General features: G+C 50.6%; 1 protein-coding gene across 1 annotated transcript in view; it reads right to left on the minus strand.

Annotated features, from left to right (window-relative positions):
- BPHL (biphenyl hydrolase like) overlaps window positions 1-12,504 on the minus strand; it is a 93,410-nt gene that overhangs the window by 19,333 nt on the left and 61,573 nt on the right. Inside the window, exon 5 of the mRNA XM_075316487.1 lies at window positions 7,244-7,375. Coding sequence (XP_075172602.1) covers window positions 7,244-7,375 — 132 coding nt within the window. The remainder of the gene's footprint in view (window positions 1-7,243; window positions 7,376-12,504) is intronic.

Genomic DNA, 12,504 nt, shown 5'->3' on the forward strand with positions numbered 1-12,504 from the left:
AGAATCGGTTCCTTGATCCACCGAGCCAAGGTTGACTTGGAAGCCTGCGAACCCTTACGCTGGCCAGCGACAAGGACAAAGAGCGCATCTGAACGACGCAGGGGCGCCGTGCGAGACACGTAGAGCCGGAGTGCTCTCACCAGATCCAAAGAGTGCAAATCCTTTTCACATTGGTGAATTGGATTAGGGCAAAATGAAGGTAAGGAGATATCCTGATTGAGATGAAAAGTAGATACCACCTTAGGGAGAAATTCCGGAACCGGACGCAGAACCACCTTATCCTGGTGAAACACCAGGAAGGGGGCTTTGCATGATAGCGCTGCAAGCTCAGACACTCTCCGGAGTGATGTAATTGCCACTAGAAAGGCCACCTTTTGCGAAAGACGTGATAAAGAGACATCCCGCAGCGGCTCGAAAGGTGGTTTCTGAAGAGCCGTTAGCACCCTGTTAAGATCCCAGGGCTCCAGCGGACGCTAGTAAGGTGGGACTATGTGGCAAACTCCCTGCAGGAACGTGCGGACTTGCGGAAGCCTGGCTAGACGCTTTTGAAAAAATACGGAGAGCGCCGATACTTGGCCCTTGAGAGAGCCGAGTGACAAACCCTTGTCCATTCCGGATTGGAGGAATGAAAGAAAAGTGGGTAAGGCAAACGGCCATGGAGAGAAACCGTTATCAGAGCACCAGGATAAGAAGATTTGCCAAGACCTGTAATAGATCTTGGCGGACGTTGGCTTCCTGGCCTGTCTCATGGTGGCAATGACATCCTGAGATAACCCTGAAGACGCTAGGAGCCAGGACTCAATGGCCAAACAGTCAGGTTGAGGGCCACATAATTCAGATGGAAAAATGGCCCTTGTGACAGCAAGTCTGGGCGGTCTGGAAGCGCCCACGGCTGACCCACCGTGAGATGCCACAGATCCGGGTACCACGCCCGCCTCGGCCAGTCTGGAGTGACGAGAATGGAGCGACGGCAGTCGGACCTGATCGTGCGTAACACTCTGGGCAGCATCGCCAGAGGAGGAAACACATAAGGCAGTCGGAACTGCGACCAGTCCTGAACTAACGCGTCCGCCGCCAGAGCTCTGTGATCCTGAGACCGTGCCATGAATGCCGGGACTTTGTTGTTGTGCCGTGACGCCATGAGATCGACGTCCGGCGTTCCCCAGCGGCGACAGATCTCTCGAAACACTTCTGGGTGCATAGACCATTCCCCCGCATCCATGCCCTGATGACTGAGAAAATCTGCTTCCCAGTTTTCAACGCCCGGGATGTGAACTGCGGAGATGGTGGAGGCTGTGGCTTCCACCCACTGCAGAATCCGCCGGACTTCCTGGAAGGCTTGACGACTGCGAGTGCCGCCTTGGTGGTTGATGTATGCGACGGCAGTGGCGTTGTCCGACTGGATACGGATCTGCCTGCCCTCCAGCCACCGCTGAAAAGCCAATAGGGCTAGATACACGGCCCTTATCTCCAGAACATTGATCTGAAGGGAAGACTATCGGAGTCCAGGTTCCCTGAGCCCTGTGGTGGAGAAAAACCGCTCCCCACCCTGACAGGCTCGCGTCCATGGTGACCACAGCCCAGGTTGGGGGTAGGAAGGATTTTCCCTGCGATAGAGACTTGGGAAGGAGCCACCACTGAAGTGACGTCTTCGTTGCAAGGGAAAGAGAGACGTTCCTGTCGAGGGAAGCCGACCTCCTGTCCCATTTGTGGAGAATGTCCCATTGGAGCTGCCGTAGATGGAATTGCGCGAACGGCACTGCCTCCATCGCTGCCACCATCTTCCCCAGGAAGTGCATGAGGCGCCTTAAGGGGTGTGACTGACTCCGAAGAAGTGATTGCACCCCTGCCTGTAGAGAAAGCTGTTTGTCTCGCGGTAGCTTGACTACCGCTGACTGTGTATGAAACTCCATCCCGAGGTAAGTCAGTGATTGGGTCGGTGTCAACTTGGATTTCGGGAAGTTGATGATCCACCCGAACTGCTGGAGAGTCGTCAGAGCGACTGTAAGGCTGTGTTGACACGCCACCCGAGAAGGGGCCCTGACTAGGAGATCGTCTAGGTAGGGAATCACCGAGTGGCCCTGAGAGTGTAGGACCGCCACGACGGATGCCATGACTTTGGTGAAAACCCGTGGGGCTGTCGCCAGGCCGAAAGGCAATGCCATGAACTGAAGGTGTTCGTCCCTGATGGCGAAACGCAAGAAGCGTTGATGTTCGGGTGCGATCGGCACATGGAGATAAGCATCTTTGATGTCGATCGATGCTAGGAAGTCTCCTTGTGACATCGAGGCGATGACCGAGCGGAGAGATTCCATCCGAAACCGTCTGGTTCTCACGTGTCTGTTGAGCAGTTTGAGGTCCAGAATGGGACGGAATGATCCGTCCTTTTTTGGCACCACGAACAAGTTGGAGTAAAAGCCGCGACCACGTTCCTGAAGGGGAACGGGGGTCACAACTCCTTCTGTCTTCAGAGCGTCCACCGCCTGAAAAAGTGCGTCGGCCTGAGCGGGGGGCGGAGAGGTTCTGAAGAAACGAGCCGCAGGACGGGAGCTGAACTCTATCCTGTAACCGTGAGACAGAATGTCTCTCACCCATCGGTCTTGAACATGTGGCCACCAGGCGTCGCCAAAGCGGGAGAGCCTGCCACCGACCGAGGATGCGGTTAGGGGATGCCGAGAGTCATGAGGAGGCCGCCTTGGAGGCAGTACCTCCTGCGGCCTTTTGGGGGCGTGACTTGGACCGCCACGCATAGGAGTTCCTCTGGCCTTTCTCCGGCCTGCTGGACGAAGAGGATTGGGGCTTGGCGGAGGGACGAAAGGACCGAAACCTCGATTGAATTTTCCGTTGTTGAGGTCTCTTAGGTCTGGACTGGGGTAAGGATGAGTCCTTTCCCTTGGATTCCTTAATAATCTCATCCAGTCGTTCGCCAAACAAGCGTTAGCCAGCAAACGGCAAACCGGTTAAGAACCTCTTGGAGGCCGAGTCTGCCTTCCATTCGCGCAGCCACATGGCCCTGCGGACTGCCACAGAGTTAGCGGATGCTACAGCTGTACGGCTAGCAGAGTCCAGGACTGCATTCATGGCGTAGGATGAAAAGGCTGACGCCTGAGAGGTCAAAGACGCAACTTGCGGAGCAGAATTACGTGTGACAGCATTAATCTCAGTCAGACAAGCAGAGATAGCTTGGAGTGCCCACACGGCTGCAAAGGCCGGGGCAAAAGACGCGCCCGTGGCCTCATAGATGGACTTCACCAGGAGCTCTATCTGCCTGTCAGTGGCATCCTTTAGTGATGAGCCATCTGCCACCGATACCACAGATCTAGCCGCCAATCTAGAGACTGGAAGATCCACCTTGGGACATTGAGCCCACCCCTTAACGACTTCAGCGGGGAAGGGGTAACGCGTGTCAGTGAGGCGCTTAGTAAAGCGCTTGTCCGGAACCGCTCTGGGCTTCTGGACAGCGTCTCTGAAGTTAGAGTGATCGAAGAACGCACTACGTGTACGTTTGGGGAACCGAAACTGGTGTTTCTCCTGCTGAGACGCCGACTCCTCCACAGTAGGAGGCGGGGGAGAGAGATCCAACACCTGGTTGATGGACGAGATAAGATCATTCACTAATGCGCCCCCCTCAGGTGTATCAAGGTTAAGGGCGACGTCAGGGTCAGAACCCTGAGCTGCGACGTCCGCCTCGTCCTCCAGAGAGTCCTCAAGCTGGGAACCCGAGCAGCGTGAAGAAGTCGGGGAAGATTCCCAGCGAGCCCGCTTAGCCCGTCTAGGACTGTGGTCCTGGCAGGAGTCCTCCGCGTGGGACCTAGGGCTCAACCTGGGAGCACGCTGCGGCTCGGACCAAGAGGGGCCTGGAGGTGACGATCCAACAGGGGCCGGGGCCTGTGTAAGGACCGGTCTGGACTGCAAGGCTTCTAGCAGCTTGGCAGACCATTTGCCCATAGACTGAGCCATGGATTGTGAAAGTGACTCAGAGAGTTTCTCAGCAAAAGAGGAGAACTCTGTCCCTGGCACCTGGACAGGGGGAGCAGGGGGGTCTACATGAGCCGGGGGGTCCACTAGTGACCGAGGCTCCGGCTGAGCAAGTGAAACAGGGGTCGAGCATTGCTCACAGTGAGGGTAGGTGGAACCCGCAGGTAACATAGCCCCACAAGAGGTACAGGCCGCAAAAAACCCCTGTGCCTTAACAGCTTTGCTCCTTGTGGACGACATGCTGTTGTCTCCTAGGAGAATGATCACTGAGGGTATATGGGCAAAAACAGGGTATACAGCCCGACCGAACAGAAATATACATATAAATACGTATCTATTCCGGCACCCTAGGGGGGACCAGCACCGGGTGACCGGTGTGGCTTACCGACCACTAACAAGCGGAGTGTGTGCCTCCAGATTCCCAGCTTTAGGTCCTCTGGAGCTGCAGAGCTGTTCCTGAGAATCCTCCACTGGCAGAATGCCCAAAAAATGGCTGCCGGAGATCTCAGGGGAGGAGTGGAGCCGTGGGCGGCGCCAGGAAAGTGCGGGAATCTGGGGTCCCCACAGTGATCAGTGAGGGGGGAGGAAACATGCAGGATGCTCCAGCCCTCACATCCGACGTCAGGTCGGCAGTCCCGCCCTTACCCCTGACAGGCAGGTCCGGGGGCGGGATTTTTGCGACTAGGCCGCGATGAAGCCGGGGACTAAATTTGAGACCGCGCCCGACAAGCAGGCACGGTCGGCGCGGAAGTCCGCCGGTCTTCACAATCCAGCAGCTGCCGCAGCATCCGGGAAGAAGGTGCGCTCCTGCACATTCCCCAATGGGGACACAGAGTACCTTAGAGTTGCAGGGCCCGGTCCCTGAGGTTGAATAGACTCCGGTCCGGCAGATTCCCACAGGGGCTGCGGAGGGAGCACGGTCCCAGCAACTGGACGACCGTTCAGGATCCCACTTCTCCCAGAGCCGCTAAGGGATGGTGAAGGAGACGGCATGAGGCTCCGGCCTTTGTACCCGCAATGGGTACCTCAACCTTAACAACACCGCCGACATAGTGGGGTGAGAAGGGAACATGCCGGGAGCCCCGTGGGGGCCCTCTTTTGTTCCAACCGACATAACTAATATGAGAATGCATGAGTGGATGTGTGCCTCCTTCCACACAAAGCATAAAACTGAGGAGCCTGTGATCCACGGGAGGGTGTATAGGCAGAGGGGAGGGGTTACACTATTTAAAGTGTAATACTTTGTGTGGCCTCCGGAGGCAGAAGCTATACACCCAATTGTCTGGGTCTCCCAATGGAGCGACAAAGAAATAGGACGTAATTTTACTGCCCGCGGTCGTGAAGGGGTTAATGAACACAGAAAGGTCAGATTTTGGCATGACAAAAGTTTTTTCGCCTTGTCATATAATGCACCCAATCCTAGTTTACATCCTCACCTGTGCTCACTAAATGATTGGTTAATTAGTGGGTGTGTATAAAAAGAAATCCAGCACCCCAGACCTTCACTTGAACTGCAACTTGACCTTCTACAACATGCCAAAAATCCACCCTGTGATTTGTTTGAATTTCACATTACTTTCTGTGGGCGACAAAACTTTTGTCTTGCCAAAAGATGACCTTTCTCTGTTCATTAAATGATCAATATTCAACTTTATTTTCATAACCTAAACCAAATTTGGGAGGGTTCCAGCTTTCAAAAGAGTAATTTATGAAACCAAAGGATGAATTTAAAGTCAGGTTTTAAGCTTTTATTTACATAACATAGATAAGCGACAGAACTTCTGTCAGGGTCTGTATACTCACCCGTCACCGTTGAATGCAACATTGCGATGTCCTCCTGTCTGCCGACCGCTTTTCTGTGTGGAGACTAGAGCTGTGCACAGCGATGACGTCATCACTCTGCTCACCTCTCTCTACACACATCAGCGGGTGGCAGACAGGAGGACATCGCGATACTGCAGGGAACGGTAAAAGGCTCCACACAGGTCAGCGGTGCTGCTGCTGGCACAGAGAGGAGGACGAGCAATGCTGCTGGAGTGAGGAAAGGGGAGTATAAACAGGATTAGGATATATAGCAGGATGGGGGTATATACCAGGATGGAGTATATAGCATGATGGGGGTATATAGCATGATGGGGGTATATAGCAGGATGGGAGTATATACCAGGATGGGAGTATATAGCAGAATGAGGACATATACCAGGATGGCGCTATGTAGCAGGATGGGGGCTATACCAGGATGAGGGACATATATATATACACAAGGATGGGGATTATATACAAGGCAGGAGGATCATTACCAGGAAGGGGTACCTTAGTAGAGAATTTGGGGACATTACCCCCATAATAGTGTCAGCAGCAGATCCTCGCCCCATAACAGTGTGTCATGACCACAGTTTTTGCTTAAAATTTTATTTTCCTACTCTAAAACCAGGGTGCGTCTTATAGTCGGAAAAATACGGTACATGCTAGGCATTCAATGTGTCAATTTTTTTAGTCCCTGCTATCTGCTTTTGAGAGAGGGATAGGCAACCTTATACATTAAATTACATGGATGTGTTTTGTCCTATTGTATTCCCTCTCTACAATACAGCTCTCTTTAAGGCTGGGGCCACACGGGGACTACTGCGATCCCCTTGCATGAGACTCGGCTCGTGCTGGCAGTACAGCAGAGCCGAGTCTCATGCCTGTGTCCTTGCAACTGAGGTCCGTTCGTGCGAGCAGACCTCAGCTGCGGGGGGCGGGCCGGCACTCAGGAGGGGAGGGAGGGATTTCTCTCCCTCTCGCCTGTGTAGCCGGCTATAGACATTCTCGCTCTGCACGCACGGTACACCGGTGTACCGCGAGTGCAGTGCGATTTTTCTCTCGCCCCATTCACTTGAATGGGTGCGAGAGAAAGAGTCTCGGATTACAATCGCAGCATGCTGCGATTGTTTTCTCGGTCCGATTAGGGCTGAGAAAATAATCGCTCATGTGTGCTGTCACACAGGCTAGAATTGGTCCAAGGGGAATGCAATGTTTTATCGCACTCCACTCGCACCGATTTTCTCGCCGTGTGGCTTAGGCCTAATGGTGACAATACATGTCAGGCGTCTGAGGGGTAACGCCTCTACTTGTGGAGAGTGACATGCTTGAAATGCTAGGATCAGATATTTGTTGTTAGCCAAGCTTCCCATCCCACTACAAAAACACGTTATCATTTTCTGATCATACAAACATGGATGTTAGATAAAAAAATGCAAGCCAGGTAACTTCAAGCTTATACCATTAGGTTTGTTGATAAATTGAGTTATGCCTTCCACCCATGCAGAAAATGTATTGGCAAAGTACTCCTTCTCATATATATCCTCCATTGGCTTCCTCATCTTCGGACTCCAAGTTCTGACATCTTTCACAGCTAGAGAATAAAAGAAGGCAAAGCATACATTAATAACTGGATCTGCAGTTCACTACAGAGCTGCATTCATCTGTCTAAAAAGTGTAGGGTCTAGGAAAAATGTTATGCTGATGGGTAAGGAATTTGCTAAAGGCTAGAAAACAAACAGTTGTAAATGGTACACTCTAATTTGGCTTGGTTAGCTTAGAAGAAAAAAAAAAAAAAAAAAGATATATTTCAGAGGAGATCTCATTTATATGTATAAATACATGTGTGGTCAATATAAAGGACTGGCTCACGACTTATTGCTTTCAAAGACAATACTAAGGACCAGGGGACATTCACTGCGAATAGAAGAAAAGCGATTCAGACAGCTAAATAGGAAAGGGTTCTTTACAGTTAGAGCAGTCAGACTGTGGAATAGTAATGGCAGATACTATAACAGCTTTTAACCCTTTCACGACCGGCCGATTTTTCGCTTTCCGTTTTTTTTTTTCGCCATTCTTTTTCTGAGAGACGTAACTTTTTTATTTTTCAGTCAATATGGTCATGTGAGGGCTCATTTTTTGCGGAACGAGCTGTACTTTTAAATGAAACCATCAGTTTTACCATATTGTGTACTAGAAAATGGCAAAAAAATTCCAAATGCTGAAAAATTGCAAAAAAAGTGCGATAGCACTATGGTTTTTGAGATATTTTATTCACTGTGTTCACTATATGGTAAAACTGATGTGTGGGTGTGATGCCTCAGGTCAGTGCGAGTTCGTAGACACCAAACATGTATAGGTTTACTTTTATATAAGGGGTTAAAAAAAAATCGGAAGTTTGTCCGAAAAAAGTGGCGCACGTTTTACGCCATATTCCGTGACCCGTAGCGTTCTCATTTTTCGGGATCTTAGGCTCAATGACGGCTTATTTTTTGCGTCTCGAGCTGACGTTTTTAACGGTACCATTTTTGCGCAGATGCTACGTTTTGATCGCCTCTTATTGCATTTTGCGCAAAAGTTGTGGCGACAAAAAAACGTCGTTTTGGCGTTTGGAATTTTTTTGCCGCTACGCCGTTTACTGATCAGATTAATTGATTTTATATTTTGATAGATCGGGCGTTTCTGAACGCGGCGATACCAAATGTGTGTATATTTTTTATTTTTTTAACCCTTTAATTTTTAATGGGGCGAATGGGGGGTGATTTGAACTTTTAGGTTTTTTTGTTTTTTTTTAATTTTTTAAAACTTTTTTTTTTACTTTTTTTTTTTATTTTACTAGTCCCCCTAGGGGGCTATTGCGATCAGCATTCCGATCGCTCTGCAGTATCTGCTGATCACAGCTGGAAGGCTGTAAACAGCAGATACGCTGTCTTTCTCTTTTGCTGTGCCCCGGGCACAGCGAAAGTGAAACCAATTCATGTGTAGTACAGGAGTCATCACATGACCCTGTACTACCATGACAACTATCGGGAGTCACGTGATCGCGTCACGTGACTTCCGGTTTCGGCGGTAAGTAAAACTTTACCGCGATTGCGCTTATAATGGCGCTGTCATGTATTGACAGCGCCATTATAAGGGGTTAATCGGCACGAGCAGATAACGATTCTGCTCGTGCCTAGCAGGCACACATCTCAGCTGTGAAAATCAGCTGAGATGTGTGCCGATCGCGGCATGCTGCCGCCGGAGGACCGCGGGCAGTAAGATTATGTCCTTTAGGACGTAATTTTACGGCCCGCGGTCGTTAAGGGGTTAAAAAAGGGCCGGATGATTTCCTCAGTACACACAACATTGTCGGTTATACATAATTTAATTACAAAAATGTATAACTGGTGGAGTATTTTTAATGGTATAAAAAAAAAAAATCATGCTTTTTTGGAATGTTATTTTTTATTATTTTTTTTTACATTTTATCCTCGTCTTGTAATATCATTTTACCATTAGCACCATATAGTAATTTTGGGAAACACTTTGTAGTAATGTGCCCATCTTGACCCCTGTGTTAATGTACTATGGGTATGAAAAAGACAACTGTGTTCCAGCAGTACAGTAGGTGACTGATTTCTTCTATATACAGCAATGATGTGGCATTGCTGTAAATACCATAAGTCGGACTATTGCAGGTTCAAATCCGATAAGAGGACTATTAAATACAGGACAATGTAGAATTTATTAATTTATTTTAAATAAAAATACAAAAATATGAAAAAAGTTCAAACCACCCTTTTTTTTTTACCACATTAAAGATTAAAATTTTTTTAAAAAATACACATTTGGTATCACTGCTTTCATAAAAGTCCGGTCTATAAAGAAGGGAATTTTGTTTACTTACCGTAAATTCCTTTTCTTCTAGCTCCTATTGGGAGACCCAGACGATTGGGTGTATAGCTTCTGCCTCCGGAGGCCACACAAAGTATTACACTTTAAAAAGTGTAACCCCTCCCCTCTGCTATACACCCTCCCGTGCATCACGGGCTCCTCAGTTTTGGTGCAAAAGCAGGAAGGAGGAAAAACTTATAAATTGGTCTAAGGTAAATTCAATCCGAAGGATGTTCGGAGAACTAAAACCATGAACCAAAAGAACAATTCAACATGAACAACATGTGTACACAAAAGAACAACAGCCCGAAGGGAACAGGGGCGGGTGCTGGGTCTCCCAATAGGAGCTAGAAGAAAAGGAATTTACGGTAAGTAAACAAAATTCCCTTCTTTGTCGCTCCATTGGGAGACCCAGACAATTGGGACGTCCAAAAGCAGTCCCTGGGTGGGTAAAAGAATACCTCGATAAAAAGAGCCGAAAAACGACCCCCTCTTACAGGTGAGCAACCGCCGCCTGAAGGACTCGCCTACCTAGACTGGCGTCTGCTGAAGCATAGGCATGCACCTGATAGTGTTTCGTGAAAGTGTGCAGACTAGACCAGGTAGCTGCCTGACACACCTGCTGAGCCGTAGCCCGGTGCCGCAGTGCCCAGGACGCACCCACGGCTCTGGTAGAATGGGCTTTCAACCCTGAAGGAAGTGGAAGCCCAGAAGAACGGTAGGCTTCAAGAATCGGTTCCTTGATCCATCGAGCCAAGGTTGACTTGGAAGCCTGCGAACCCTTACGCTGGCCAGCGATAAGGACAAAGAGGGCATCTGAGCGGCGCAGGGGCGCCGTGCGAGACACGTAGAGCCGGAGTGCTCTCACTAAATCTAATGAGTGCAAATCCTTTTCACATTGGTGAACTGGATGAGGGTAAAATGAAGGTAAGGAGATATCCTGATTGAGATGAAAAGGGGATACCACCTTAGGGAGAAATTCCGGTACCGGACGTAGAACCACCTTATCCTGGTGAAAAACCAGGAAGGGGGCTTTGCATGACAGCGCTGCCAGCTCCGACACTCTACGGAGCGATGTAACTGCCACTAGAAATGCCACCTTTTGCGAAAGACGTGATAAAGAAACTTCCCGCAGCGGCTCGAAAGGTGGCTTCTGAAGAGCCGTTAGCACCCTATTGAGGTCCCAGGGTTCCAGCGGACGCTTGTAAGGTGGGACTATGTGGCAAACTCCCTGCAGGAACGTGCGGACCTGCGGAAGTCTGGCTAGACGCTTTTGAAAAAATACGGAAAGTGCCGATACTTGTCCCTTAAGAGAGCCGAGAGACAAACCCTTGTCCATTCCAGATTGAAGGAATGAAAGAAAAGTGGGTAAGGCAAAGGGCCAGGGCGTAAAACCCTTGTCAGAGCACCAGGACAAGAAGATCCTCCAAGATCTGTGATAGATCTTGGCGGACGTTGGTTTCCTGGCCTGTCTCATAGTGGCAATGACATCTTGAGATAACCCTGAGGACGCTAGGAGCCAGGACTCAATGGCCACACAGTCAGGTTGAGGGCCGCAGAATTCAGATGGAAAAACGGCCCTTGAGACAGCAAGTCTGTGCGGTCTGGGAGCGCCCACGGTTGACCCACCGTGAGATGCCACAGATCCGGGTACCACGACCGCCTCGGCCAATCTGGGGCGACGAGAATGGCGCGATGACAGTCGGACCTGATTTTTCGCAACACTCTGGGGAGCATCGCCAGAGGAGGAAACACCTAGGGAAGTCGAAACTGCGACCAATCCTGAATTAATGCGTCCGCCGCCAGAGCTCTGTGATCTTGAGACCGGGCCATTAATGCCGGGACTTTGTTGTTGTGCCGTGACGCCATGAGATCGACGTCCGGCGTCCCCCAGCGGCGACAGATCTCTCGAAACACGTCTGGGTGAAGAGACCATTCCCCCGCGTCCATGCCCTGTCGGCTGAGAAAATCTGCTTCCCAGTTTTCTACGCCCGGGATGTACACTGCGGAGATCGTGGAGGCTGTGGCTTCCACCCACTGCAGAATTCGTCGGACTTCCTGGAAGGCTTGACGACTGCGAGTGCCGCCTTGGTGGTTGATGTAAGCGACGGCCGTGGCGTTGTCCGACTGGATTCGGATCTGCCTGCCCTCCAGCCACCGCTGAAAGGCCAATAGGGCTAGATACACTGCCCTTATCTCCAGAATATTGATCTGAAGGGATGACTATCGGAGTCCAGGTTCCCTGAGCCCTGTGGTGGAGAAAAACCGCCCCCCACCCTGACAGGCTCGCGTCCGTCGTGACCACAGCCAAGGTGGGGGGTAGGAAGGATTTCCCCTGCGACAGAGAGTTGGGAAGGAGCCACCACTGAAGTGACGTCTTGGTTGCAAGGGAAAGAGACGTTCCTGTCGAGTGAAGTCGACCTCCTGTCCCATTTTCGGAGAATTTCCCACTGGAGTGGCCGCAGATGGAATTGCGCGAACGGCACTGCCTCCATCGCTGCCACCATCTTCCCCAGGAAGTGCATGAGGTGCCTCAAGGGGTGTGACTGACCCCGAAGAAGAGATTGCACCCCTGCCTGCAGAGAAAGCTATTTGTCCCGCGGTAGCATGACTACCGCTGACTGAGTATGAAACTCCATCCCAAGGTACGTCAGTGATTGGGTCGGTGTCAACTGGGATTTTGGGAAGTTGATTATCCAACCGAACTGCTGGAGAGTCGCCAGAGCGACGGAAAGGCTGTTTTGACACGCCAACTGAGAGGGTGCTCTGACCAGGAGATCGTCTAAGTAGGGAATCACCGAGTGGCCCTGAGAGTGTAGGACCGCCACAACAGATGCCATGACCTTA

The sequence above is a fragment of the Anomaloglossus baeobatrachus genome, chromosome 6, assembly GCF_048569485.1.
Source record: "Anomaloglossus baeobatrachus isolate aAnoBae1 chromosome 6, aAnoBae1.hap1, whole genome shotgun sequence".
Lineage (NCBI taxonomy): Eukaryota > Metazoa > Chordata > Amphibia > Anura > Aromobatidae > Anomaloglossus > Anomaloglossus baeobatrachus.